This window comes from Oncorhynchus keta, unplaced genomic scaffold, assembly GCF_023373465.1.
Source record: "Oncorhynchus keta strain PuntledgeMale-10-30-2019 unplaced genomic scaffold, Oket_V2 Un_scaffold_6055_pilon_pilon, whole genome shotgun sequence".
In the NCBI taxonomy this organism is placed as follows: domain Eukaryota; kingdom Metazoa; phylum Chordata; class Actinopteri; order Salmoniformes; family Salmonidae; genus Oncorhynchus; species Oncorhynchus keta.
Genome location: NW_026290974.1, coordinates 444,024 through 458,769, shown reverse-complemented (window position 1 = coordinate 458,769; position 14,746 = coordinate 444,024). Strand labels below are relative to the sequence as shown.

The 14,746-nt window shown below is 41.2% G+C and overlaps 1 protein-coding gene across 1 annotated transcript; it reads left to right on the top strand.

The window, feature by feature from the left end:
- Nucleotides 1-1,140: 1,140 nt before the first annotated feature.
- On the top strand, nucleotides 1,141-10,479 carry skor2 (SKI family transcriptional corepressor 2; the record flags this gene model as incomplete). The annotated part of the gene is made up of 3 exons (XM_052517205.1): nucleotides 1,141-1,177; nucleotides 5,460-7,270; nucleotides 10,354-10,479. Coding segments are annotated over 3 exons (1,974 nt in total), but the record flags the coding sequence as incomplete, so codon positions are not given.
- Between the last annotated feature and the right edge of the window lie 4,267 nt (nucleotides 10,480-14,746).

Here is a 14,746-nt window from a genome sequence, read left to right as displayed (position 1 = left end):
GCTTGCCCAGACGAATGTCCGGGTTCTTTGGTAGCTTGTCCAAATGAATGTCCGGGATCGTTCATTGAAAGGAAAGGAAAGGAAAGGCAACCTAAGCTATCGAAATGTACGATAAATAATAAATATGATTTTATTATATTGACTTAATTTAGCTTATACTTTGTTAAAGTAATATGTTAGTTTTAATAATCAAATGCAGTGAACATTTCTTTACCATTGTAGTGTGTGTGTTGGACAGTGGGAACCTCCTGCCGCTTGATGCTGTTGCCTGGCCGCGTGCTCCGGAGGCGAGACAAGAGCTCGAGCAATGACATCTAAATTGGTCTAAAGAGAAACAGATGGGTCTTGGGGGCTGTCACTGCCGTCAGGTTTAGGACAAAAACTAAATTAAATTGCATTCATTAATTAATTTCATACCATTTTCAATATTATTTGCAATCAAAGTAGACTATTCTAAATGTAAATGTGTCTCATCCTATTGAGTGAAATTGCATTTTCCCCTTCTAAGTATTGCCAGATATTGTATTGGAATATCTATTGTATATTAAACAGTTGTAATCCTATTCTATCTCATTGACTAAATGTAGCCAGTCAACTCTCTGACTATTGGGTGGTAATTCTTCCGTGGGCTTTAATTCATTGAATTACAATCGGATTGTTTTCAATGTTGATGACATAATGTGACTACATATCAATACTCTTTTCATCAATAAACAGTTTAGGTAATTGATGAGGTGTTTCGGCTACAAACACCTCATCTGTTTCAGATTATCCGTTTCTCTCCTCCATCCCGTGTATTCTTAGTGATGGCAGGCATAGAGTATGTCTCATATGCAGCCTTCTATTATCATGAAGAAATATCATCTCTGTATTACCTTTTCACTCTCCTCCTCCTCCTCCTCCTCCTCCTCCTCCTCCTCCGCCTCCTCCTCCGCTTTCATCTCCTCTCCTCCTCATCTCTTCATCATCTCCTCCTCTACATCTCCTCCTCCTCATCATCTCCTCCTCCTCCTCATCATCATCTCCTCCTCTACATCATCATCATCATCATCATCATCATCATCATCATCATCATCATCATCATCATCATCATCATCATCATCATCTCCTCCTCCTCATCTCCTCATCATCTCCTCATCATCTCCTCCTCCTCCTCCTCCTCCTCTCCTCATCTCATCCTCCTCCTCCTCCTCCTCATCATCTCCTCCTCCTCCTCCTCATCTCCTCCTCTACATCTCCTCCTCCTCATCATCTCCTCCTCCTCATCATCATCATCTCCTCCTCTACATCATCATCATCATCATCATCATCATCATCATCATCATCATCATCATCATCATCATCATCATCATCCTCATCATCATCATCTCCTCCTCCTCCTCCTCCTCCTCCTCCTCCTCCTCATCATCATCATCTCCTCCTCTACATCTCCTCCTCTACATCTCCTCCTCCTCATCATCATCATCTCCTCCTCTACATCTCATCATCATCATCTCCTCCTCCTCCTCCTCATCTCCTCCTCCTCCTCCTCCTCCTCCTCCTCCTCATCATCATCTCCTTTCCTCATCATCTCCTCATCATCTCCTCCTCTATCTCCTCCTCCTCCTCTCATCATCATCTCCTCCTCCTCCTCCTCCTCCTCATCTCCTCATCATCTCCTCCTCCTCCTCCTCCTCCTCCTCATCATCATCTCCTCTCCTCTCCTCTTCATCTCCCCATCATCTCCTCCTCCTCATCTCCTCATCATCTCCTCCTCTACATCTCCTCCTCCCCTCCTCTTCATCTCCTCCTCCTCCTCCTCCTCTTCTTCATCTCCTCATCTCCCCTCTCCTCCTCAGAAACATGATGATGTGTTTATCTGAATGTTGTCTACTTGGTCTTTAATTAAAGTCTATGAAAGCCCTGAAAGGATCTCTAGGTGATGATAACGGTTAGAAACGTGCTAAATATTGGCGTCTGTAAACATGTAACCAATTAGGCTTAAGTGATTTAGTGATTTTAACAATCAGCATGATTTACATTACATTTTCACTATACCCAATCAGCTGACAGAAGGCTCATATGGCCACGCAATAAATTGCCTATTGTGAATAATTAAATAATATTTAGGCCTATTGTCTTGTTCCAGGTAACTAGTCGTGTTATTCATTGTATCCTGTTGTTAGAATTTCTTCCATGTAGGCCTTTTTGAGTTAATGTCAGTGTCGGGGAAGTTCTAAAAATGTAGTTTACAAAGCTACCAATTACTTCATACTGGAATAAGTTAAGCTACACTGTACTCTTACGAAAAATATATTTTACTGAACTAATGTTATTTTGATAAAGTAGTTCACCAGGATACTCTACCCTGCACCTCGGAGGCTACTGCCCTATGTACATATCCATACTTTAATAATGTTCACATACTGTTTTACTAATTTCATATGTACACTATATACTGTATTCTAGTCAATGCCATCTTATTCAACTATAGCTGTATATATGCTATTCTATCCTTCGTTTTCTACAGATATACTCAATATTCTATCCACATACTGTCCATAATGTTTACACACACACACACACACACACACACACACACACACACACACACACACACACACACACACACACACACACACACACACACACACACACACACACACACACACAGAATGTATGCTGTATTTATACTCCATACTTCAACATTGCTCATCCTAAAATTATATATTTCTTAATTCCATTCTTGTGCTTTTAGATTGATGTGTATTTTTGTGAATTGTTAGATATTACTGCACTGTTGGATCTAGGAACACAAGCATGTTGTTACACCCGCAATAACATCTGCTAAATATGTGTGTTTGACCAATAAAAGTATATTTTAGTTTTATTATAACTACTTTGTGAAAATTATCATATATAAATCCGAAATGTCATAGACTTAAAAATGGATACAGATCGCTTCGGGGTCAGATGTTAACAGAATGTGTAATTTAGCCTATTAAACACAACAACAAAAAACATGTTTCCTGTCAGAATTAGGCAGTGATGATGAAACATTATTGGTGATATAACATTATTGCCTACTTCACGCATATGCTCTTTTATTTTTGCGTAGTTCTAGTTAGCTACACCACTACATGGCTTGCAGCGCCAGGGTTGTGGGTTCGATTCCCACGAGGGACCAGTACGAAGTAGTATGACAAATGTATGCACTCACTTCGCTCTGGATAACAGCGTCTGCTAAATGACTAAAACGGAAATGTAAAATGCAACACTGGTTAATGTTAATTTCCCGCTCCTTCACAGGCCTTTCTTTAGCCTATTTTATATTGTATTGTGGGCCCATATGTGACATGGTGCCTTACAGGCCTGTACATTTATTTGGTAGGCCTATTGCCTGCTATATGCCTTTCTCGATGTCTTGGTAGAGAAACGGGTTATAAGGAAAATGTGCTTATGACAAATTAAGTGCAATCAAGAATTACCTGAAGGCGAGTATTGATTATATTAGTTTGAATTGATAGCCTATAGGCCTAAGTAAAGCATTTTAGGTTAGACCTATCATTTGATTTACATAGGCCTACGAGTTATGTGATTTGGGACAGACACCGTTTAAAATAGGCCACTGCAGTATTTTAGTTGGTGACATCGACCTACTTACTGTTCCTGTCATTGTTGGTAAGTCTGCAATATATGTGCTGTTTGTGGATTTGTGAGTGATCCTCCTCATTCAGATTGGATATGCACAGCCCGTTGTTAGCCCTGGTTCAGCTGGTGAGTTAGTCTCTGCAGGTGTTGTGTCAGTTAGTGAAACGTAATTGGCTCGAGCTGTACAGTCCGGTCCAACAGCGCGGCTTCCAGACACGCTCCTTGTCTTCTAAAGGGAATACGCCGGAACGAGTTACTCTTCACCGAATGTTATTTTATAGAACATCATACATTCTCTTCTTCTCTTATCGGTTGCTTTGGGCGGGAGATCAGGAATGTTTTTATTTTCATAACATTTTGATTTCTCTCATCAGAGGAGAGGAGGTAAGATATCCTGTTTTGTGAACAACTAATTGGTGTAAATAGGAAGAGTAGACTACTGTATTATTAGCCTACACTAGCCTTTATTTTTTTTAAATTATTATCATTAGTAATATTCGTGTTGTGTCTATCGGCATCAATGGGCTATTAATTGTAGGTTATAATCATGTATATATGTTAAATGCATTCTAGTCTAAAGCTGCAGTAAAATCTAGAAGATACATAATGTGGTACCTTTTATTTGAATTTGACCTTTTAATTTAGAATCTCACAATAAACATCCTCCACTGTTTGGGAGGATATTTCGTTGTCCTGTGTATCTTGGCCCTGGTCGGGATGGCCTCACGTGTCGGTTTGATCTGCAGTTCAACCTGTATTTTTTGTATATAGCCTAATGTAACGCCTGACGAATATCCATTATTATTAAGCAAAGTTCACACTATGATACGTCACATATATAATAAGGTATATTCGGTTAATAATATATAATAATACATTTACAATTAAAATTCTATACTCAGATTGACGTGTAAATCAATCAAAATTCTATACCTCCTCTCAGATTAACGAGTAAATCAATTAGTTCTATACTGCTTCTCAGATTGACGTGTAAATCAATTAAAATTCTATACATCCTCTCAGATGAACGTGTAAATCAATTAGTTCTATACTGCATCTCTGATTAAAACAATTAGTTCTATACTGCATCTCTGATTAAAACAATTAGTGCTATACTGCATCTCTGATTAAAACAATTAGTTCTATACTGCATCTCTGATTAAAACAATTAGTGCTATACTGTCGTGTTTTGGCAGAAAATGTCAAATACAAACTTTTGTTTGAACGTCGGAGAAATTGAAGTTCTGTTAAATTAGGATGTTTTTTATTTTTTATTTTGTCATGTTCTATTGCAATTCTATACTTTTTTTTTTATCAACAAATGACACCCAAAGTAAAGCAACTATTGATCCCTTTTTTTACAGTAAAGCCTATGTCTGTATCGTTGTCCCAGATATTAATTTGTTGTAAACAGCTACTTCTTGTCTTCGATGCGCATTAAAGTGGAAGATGCAGAGGGCTCAGGCGGGGTTAGACTTGTTCTGCAAAATGCGATTTAAAAAAAAAACAACATTCACAGTACAAACTTAATTGAATGTTTATAATAAAATAATACAAATAAGCAACATACGAAATCAAATGTGGTGTTGCTATTTAATCACAATCAAATTCTTCACCATTTGGCAAATATTTTTTGATAATAATACAAAGTGATGATTGTTGTTATTGTCATTATTATTACAACTAAAAGAGTGTCTGACTGATGTTCAGTTTGAACTCCTGACTCATATGTTCAGCACAGTATCCTCCAATCGGACTCCACAGCAACACAACCTACACCAGCGCTACCATGACGACCCCCCCCAGCTCATTCCAGCAGGAGCCCCTGACCCCCCCCAGCTCGTTCCAGCAGGAGCCCCTGACCCCCCCCAGACCCCCCCACTCCTCCCTGAAGCCCAACCAGGTGGGTCAAGTGGTTCTGTATGGTGTACCCATCGTGTCCTTGGTGATCGACCATCAGGAGCGGTTGTGTCTGGCCCAGATCTCCAACACTTTGCTGAAGAACTACAGCTATAACGAGATCCACAACCGGCGCGTGGCGCTGGGTATCACCTGTGTTCAGTGCACCCCTGTCCAACTGGAGATCCTGAGGCGAGCTGGCGCCATGCCCATCTCCTCCCGCCGCTGTGGCATGATCACCAAGCGAGAGGCGGAGCGGCTGTGTAAGTCCTTCCTGGGGAGAACAACCCCCAAACTGCCTGACAACTTCGCCTTTGATGTGTCACACGAGTGTGCCTGGGGTAGTCGTGGTAACTTCATCCCAGCGCGCTACAACAGCAGCAGAGCCAAGTGCATCAAGTGTTCCTACTGCAGCATGTACTTCTCTCCTAACAAGTTCATCTTCCACTCTCACCGTACTCCTGAAGCCAAGTACATCCAGCCGGACGCTGCTAACTTCAACTCCTGGAGACGCCACCTGAAGCTGTCAGATAAAACCCCTCCTGATGACCTGGCGTTTGCCTGGGAGGACGTGAAGGCCATGTTTAATGGTGGCAGCAGGAAGCGGTGTCTACCCTCATCTCACTGCTCCGCCATGGGGCCGGGGAAGGTTGTGAACTCTGGTCTGCCCCACATGATGACCCCTGACCTGGTCCAGAAGAGGAGCCGCTTCGAGGAGGAGGAGGACCTGGATGGAAGCAGCCTGTCTCCCCGTAAGAACACTCGCAGCTACCCGGTGATCCCTGTGCCCAGTAAAGGGTTCGGCATGCTGCAGAAGTTCCCCCCTACCTCCCTGTTCCCCAACCCTTACTCCTTCCCAGCCTTCAGCCTCTGTCATCAGAAGAAAGATGACAGTGAGGTGGCTGGAGGACAGAAGAACACTGGTCTATCAGGTCTGCTGTGGCCCGGTCGTAAAGACACCTTCTATCCTCCATTCTGCATGTTCTGGCCCCCTAGGACTGCTGGGGGCCTCCCAGTGCCCACCTACCTGCAGCCACAGCGCTCCGTCAACACTCTGTCCTCATTGGCCGAGAGCCCCTCCCTCAGGCAGGCCTTCCTCGACCTATCAGAGCCCCCACACCCAGGGGCGGGGCCAGGCATAAGAGCCACACCCAGGTCAGGTCTGTTTGACCTTGACTCCTCCACCCTGACCTCTGACTTGCACCCTGTGACCTCAGAGGGCTGGCTGAAGGTGTTGGACACCCCGTCTCTCCAGGCTAGGAAAGCCTACTACCACTCAGCCTTCCGACCCGTCGTCAAAGATGCAGAAAGCATCGCCAAGCTCCATGGCAACCTGGATGAGTTTGGGTCAGAGCTCCACCTGTCCCCCGGGACCAGCTGCAGCTACGCCTCTGAGAGCGGAGGAGAGGGGGAAGAAGAGCGAGAAGAGAGTGAGGAGGAAGGAGAGGTGGATGTAGAGACCAAGCAGGATGAGGAAGAGGAACATTTCAAAAGACCAACCCCACCACAGACACACAGCGGCCTGCACCTCCGAGGGCAAAGTGAAGGATCAGGACTATGGGAGAGAAGAGAGAAAGAGGCTGTCACCTTCCCCTGCAGCCCTGCAGATCACAGCCAGGACCAGAGCACTACAAGCCTGCCTGCCTCTCATTCTGCTCCCCCTGCCAGCCTCACACTCTCTCTCCCCAGCCCCACACACACCCCGCTGCAACTGGAGGACCAGTCCTACAAACATGTAAAAGTAAGGCACTTTTATTATTATTTAAATGGCGTTGTAGCCTGGCTGATGTAATATGCATAAACATTTTAATATCAGCATCTCCCTGAAGAATTGAAACATCCACAGTGCTCTGATCGCTGATAATAGGAACAGTCCGGTATTGTTTAATGGTCACATTATATCGGTTCTCTAATTGTCACTTTCTGCCATTTAGCCTTTCTAATCTGGAACCTGTCAACTCCACATTAACAAAGCCAAGGGAGTTGGTCCACAACCAGGGGAAACAGTCGCATTGTAAAAGGGAGGAGTCATTCTCAGTCTAATGGTAACACTAATGAAGAGACATTCACAGTCTAACAACATTAATGGAGATACATTCACATTCTAATAACGACACTAATGAAGAGACATTCACATTCTAATAACGACACTAATGAAGAGACATTCACATTCTAATAACGACACTAATGAAGAGACATTCACATTCTAATAACGACACTAATGAAGAGACATTCACATTCTAATAACGACACTAATGAAGAGACATTCACATTCTAATAACGACACTAATGAAGAGACATTCACATTCTAATAACGACACTAATGAAGAGACATTCACATTCTAATAACGACACTAATGAAGAGACATTCACAGTCTAATAACGACACTAATGAAGAGACATTCACATTCTAATAACGACACTAATGAAGAGACATTCACATTCTAATAACGACACCAATGAAGAGACATTCACATTCTAATAACGACACTAATGAAGAGACATTCACATTCTAATAATGACACTAATGAAGAGACATTCACATTCTAATAACGACACTAATGAAGAGACATTCACATTCTAATAACGACACTAATGAAGAGACATTCGCAGAATAATTGTAACACAAATGAAGAGACATTCACAGTCTAACATTAACACTAATAACAACACTAATGAAGAGACTATCAAAGTCTTATAGTAATGATATTTAAGAGACATTCACAGTGTAATAGTAATGATATGTAAGAGACATTCACAGTCTAATAACAACAGTAAAGAAGATACATTCACAGTATAATAACACAAATGAAGGACATTTTCACAGTTAAATAACTTTAATGAAGAAGACTTTCACAGTCTAGTAACGTAACTAATGAAGAGACATTCACAGTCTAGTAACGTAACTAATTAAGAGACATTTACAGTCTAATATTAACACCAATGAAGAGACATTCACAGACTAATTGTACCACTAATGAAGAGACATTCACAGTCTGTTAAGTTCACTAATGTAGAGACATTCACAGTCTAATAAAAACACTATTGAATAGACAATCACAGTCGAATAGTAACACTAATGAGAGAGACATTCACAGTCTAATCACTCTCCGTTCAAAAAATGTAGAACCAGGAATAGATGTAGCCCTTTGTTCACTCCAGACCTTTCTGCCCTTGACCAGCAGAAAAACATCCTCTGGCGTTCTGCATTAGCATCGAATAGCCCCCGTGATATGTAACTTTTCAGGGAAGTTAGGAACCATTATACACAGGCATTTAGGAAATCTAAGGCTAGCTTTTTCAAACTGAAATTTGCATCCTGTAGTAAAAACTCAAAAAAGTTCTGGGACACTGTAAAGTCCATGGAGCATAAGAGCACCTCCTCCCAGCTGCACACTGCACAGAGGCTAGGAAACACTGTCACTACCGATTTATCCACAACCCATTCGCTGCCCACACCTGCCCGCTGGTCCAGCATCACTACTCTGGACGGCTCTGACTTAGAATATGTGGACAACTACAAATACCTAGGTGTCTGGCTAGACTGTAAACTCTCCTTCCGGACTCACATTAAACATCTCCAATCCAAAATTAAATCTAGAATCGGCTTCCTATTTCGCAACAAAGCATCCTTCACTCATGTTGCCAAACACCCTCGTAAAACTGACTATCCTACCAATCCTCGACTTCGGCGATGTAATTTACAAAATAGCCTACAACACTCTAATCAGCAAATTGGAAGCAGTCTATCACAGTGCCATCCGTTTTGTCACCAAAGCCCCATGTACTACCCACCACTGCGACCTGTATGCTCTCGTTGGCTGGCCCTCGCTTCATACTCGTCGCCAAACCCACTGGCTCCAGGTCATCTACAAGTCTCTGCTAGGTAAAGCCCTGCCTTATCTCAGCTCACTGGTCACCATAGCAGCACCCACCCATTGCACGTGCTCCGGCAGGTATATCTCACTCGTCACCCCCAAAGCCAATTCCGCCTTTGGCCGCCTCTCCTTCCAGTTCTCTGCTGCCAATTACTGGAACAAACTGCAAAAATCTCTGAAGCTGGAGACTCTTATCTCCCTCACTAGCTTTAAGCACCAGCTGTTAGATCAGCTCACAGATTACTGCACCTTTACATAGCTCATCTGTAAATAGCCCATCTAATCTACCTCATCCCCATACTGTATTTATTTATTTATCTTGCTCCTTTGCACCCCAGTATCTCTATTTGCACATTCATCTTCTGCACATCCTATCATTCCAGTGTTTAATTGCTATATTGTACTTCTCCACCATGGCCTATTTATTGCCTTACATCTCTTATCCTACTTAATTTGCTCACATCATATATAGACTTGTTTCTACTGTATTATTGACTGTATGTTTGCTTTACTCCATATGGAACTCTATGTTGTTTTATGTGTCTAACTGCTTTGCTTTATCTTGGCCAGGTAGCAGTTGCAAATGAGAACTTGTTTTTAACTACCATATATTGTGAATGAGAACTTGTTCTCAACTTGCCTACCTGGTTAACTAAAGGTGAAATAAAAAATAGGAAAAAATAAAATCAAGGTGATTTAGATGCATGCTTCATCATAAAGGTGATTTACTTGAAAGAAACCCTCCGCTCATGTCTACAGTGTTGTTAACAGTGTTGTTCTGGACATACAAGATTAGGCCAAAAGGAGAGTTGTTCCACTCCATTGATTCTTCAAGTCTGTGAAAGCCAGCTGGTAGTCTAGTCTACACCAGCATCCTGTGTAGCATTATTCAACACTATATATGATATCTAGATGTTCCAACCTCTATCTCTTTCTGTGTTCTCAGACTCATAAAAGCAGAGACCATGGACTGCCTGTTTATGCAACCAAAGAAAACTCCAAAACAGCTGGTACGCAGTGTTACCTAGGTGTTACCGAGGTGTTACCGAGGTGTTACCTAGGTGTTACCTAGGTGTTACCGAGGTGTTACCTAGGTGTTACCGAGGTGTTACCTAGGTGTTACCGAGGTGTTACCTAGGTGTTACCGAGGTGTTACCGAGGTGTTACCGAGGTGTTACCTAGGTGTTACCTAGGTGTTACCGAGGTGTTACCGAGGTGTTACCGAGGTGTTTAAAGACATTGGTTCCTTTCTACATTGGTTCCTTTCGTTTTCTGTGTGCATGGGACCAAATCAACTGAGGCTCCAGATGAACTGATTAATTATTGTCCTTCTGTTCTCTCCTTCTCCTCTAGATGAAAACAAAGAACCTAGCAACTTCTTTGTATCAGAGACTAAATCATCTGACCCTGAGTACTGGAGAGAGATGGCAGGTAAAACTTCACCTATCACACCATTACAAGTATTACAGCTATCATACCATTACAGCTATTATACCATACCATTACAGCTATCATATCAAACCATTACAGCTATCATATCAAACCATTACAGCTATCATATCAAACCATTACAGCTATCATATCAAACCATTACAGCTATCATATCAAACCATTACAGCTATTACACCGTACCAATGAAGCTATCATACCATTACAGCTATCATATCAAACCATTACAGCTATCATATCAAACCATTACAGCTATCATATCAAACCATTACAGCTATCATATCAAACCATTACAGCTATCATATCAAATCATTACAGCTATCATATCAAATCATTACAGCTATCATATCAAACCATTACAGCTATCATATCAAACCATTACAGCTATCATATCAAACCATTACAGCTATCATATCAAACCATTACAGCTATCATATCAAACCATTACAGCTATCATATCAAACCATTACAGCTATCATATCAAACCATTACAGCTATCATATCAAACCATTACAGCTATCATATCAAACCATTACAGCTATCATATCAAACCATTACAGCTATCATATCAAACCATTACAGCTATCATATCAAACCATTACAGCTATCATATCAAACCATTACAGCTACCATATCAAACCATTACAGCTATCATATCAAACCATTACAGCTATCATATCAAACCATTACAGCTATCATATCATACCATTACAGCTATCATATCAAACCATTACAGCTATCATATCAAACCATTACAGCTATCATATCAAACCATTACAGCTATCATATCAAATCATGACAGCTATTACACCGTACCAATGAAGCTATCATACCATTACAGCTATCATACCATTACAGCTATCATACCATTACAGCTATCATATCAAACCATTACAGCTATCAAATCAAATCATGACAGCTATTACACCGTACCAATGAAGCTATCATACCATTACAGCTATCATATCATACCATTACAGATATTATACCATTACAGCTATTATGACAAACTATCACTACTGGTTGATCAAGACAAGGAGAACAACAGCCTCATTCTCCTCTCACAGACCATAGGTTTAGGGATTATTAGAGACTCACTCTCCTTTCACAGACCATAGGTTTAGGGATTATTAGAGACTCATTCTCCTCTCACAGACCATAGGTATAGGGATTATTAGAGACTCACTCTCCTCTCACAGACCACAGGTTCAGGGATTATTAGAGACTCATTCTCCTCTCACAGACCATAGGTTTAGGGATGATTAGAGACTCATTCTCCTTTCACAGACCATAGGTTTAGGGATTATTAGAGACTCACTCTCCTCTCACAGACCATAGGTTTAGGCATTATTAGAGACTCACTCTCCTCTCACAGACCATAGGTTTAGGGATTATTAGAGACTCATTCTCCTCTCACAGACCATAGGTTTAGGGATTATGAGAGACTCATTCTCCTCTCACAGACCATAGGTTTAGGGATTATTAGAGAACCATTCTCCTCTCACCGTCCATAGGTTTAGGGATTATTAGAGACTAATTCTCCTCTCACAGACCATAGGTTTAGGGATTATTAGAGACTAATTTTCCTCTCACAGACCATAGGTTTAGGGAATATTAGAGACTCATTCTCCTCTCACAGACCATAGGTTTAGGGATTATTAGAGACTAGACTCATTCTCCTCTCAAAGACCATAGGATTAGGGATTATTAGAGACTCATTCTCCTCTCACAGACCATAGGTTTAGGGATTATTAGAGACTCATTCTCCTCTCACAGACCATAGGTTTAGGGATTATTAAAGACTAATTTTCCTCTCACAGACCATAGGTTTAGGGATTATTAGAGACTCATTCTCCTCTCACAGACCATAGGTTTAGGGATTATTAGAGACTCATTCTCCTCTCACAGACCATAGGTTTAGGGATTATTAGAGACTCATTCTCCTCTCACCAGACCATAGACCATAGGTTTAGGGATTATTAGAGACTCATTCTCCTCTCACAGACCATAGGTTTAGGGATTATTAGAGACTCATTATGCTCTCACAGACCACAGCTTTAGGGACTATTAGAGAATAGACTCATTCTCCGCTCACAGACCATAGGATTAGGGATTATTAGAGACTCACTCTCCTCTCACAGACCATAGGATTAGGGATTATTAGAGACTCATTCTCCTCTCACAGACCATAGGATTAGGGATTATTAGAGACTCATTCTCCTCTCACAGACCATATGTTTTGGGATTGTTAGAGACTCATTCTCCTCTCACAGACCGTATATTTAGAGATTATTAGAGACCTATTCTCTTCTCACAGACCATAGGATTAGGGATTATTAGAGACTCATTCTCCTTTCACAGACCATAGGTTTAGGGATTATTAGAGACTCATTTTCCTCTCACAGACCATAGGTTTAGGGATTATTAGAGACTAATTCTCTTCTCACAGACCATAGGTTTAGGGATTATTAGAGACTCATCCTCCTTTCACAGACCATAGGTTTAGGGAGTATTAGAGACTAGACTCATTCTCCTCTCACAGACCATAGGTTTAGGGATTATTAAAGACTCGTTTTCCTCTCACAGACCATAGGTGTAGGGATTATTAGAGACTCATTCTCCTCTCACAGACCATAGGTTTAGGGATTATTAGAGACTAATTCTCTTCTCACAGACCATAGGTTTAGGGATTATTAGAGACTCGTCCTCCTTTCACAGACCATAGGTTTAGGGATTATTAGAGACAAATTTTCCTCTCAAAGACCACAGGTGTAGGGATTATTAGAGACTAGACTCATTCTCCTCTCACAGACCATAGGTTTATGGATTATTAGAGGATAGACTCATTCTACTCTCACAGACCATAGGATTAGGGATTATTAGAGAATCATTCTCCTCTCACAGACCGTATATTTAGGGATTATTAGAGACTAATTGACCTCTCACAGACTATAGGTTTAGGGATTATTAGAGACTAGACTCATTCTCCTCTCACAGACGATAGGTTTAGGGATCAATATAGACTCATTCTCCTCTCACAGACCATAGGTTTAGGGATTATTAGAGACTAATTCTCCCCTCACAGACCATAGGTTTAGGGATTATTAGAGGATAGACTCATTCTCCTCTCACAGACCATAGGTTTAGGGATTATTAGAGACTCACTATACTCTCACAGACCATAGGTTTAGGGATTCATTCTCCTTTCTAAAGACCATAGGTTTAGGGATTATTCGAGACTCATTCTCCTCTCACAGACCATCGCTTTAGGGATTATCAGAGACTCATTCTCCTCTCGCATGCCATAGGTTAATGGATTATTAGAGGCTCACATTCTCCTCTCACAGACCATAGGTTTAGGGATTATTAGAGACTCATTCTCCTCTCACAGACCATAGGTTTAGGATTATTAGAGACTCATTTTCCTCTCACAGACCATAGGTTTAGGGATTATTAAGACTCATTCTCCTCTCACAGACCATAGGTTTAGGGATTATTAGAGACTCATTCTCCTCTCACAGACCATAGGTTTAGGGATTATTAGAGACTCATTCTCCTCTCACAGACCATAGGTTTAGGGATTATTAGAGACTCATTCTGCTCTCACAGACCATAGGTTTAGGGATTATTAGAGACTCATTCTGGTCTCACAGACCATATGTTTAGGGATTATTAGAGACTCATTCTGCTCTCACAGACCACAGCTTTAGGGATTATTAGAGACTAGACTCATTCTCCTCTCACAGACCATAGGATTAGGGATTATTAGAGACTCAATCTCCTCTCACAGACCATAGGTTTTGGGATTATTAGAGACTCATTCTCCTCTCACAGACCATAGATTTAGGGATTATTAGAGACTCATTCTCCTCTCACAGACCATAGGTTTA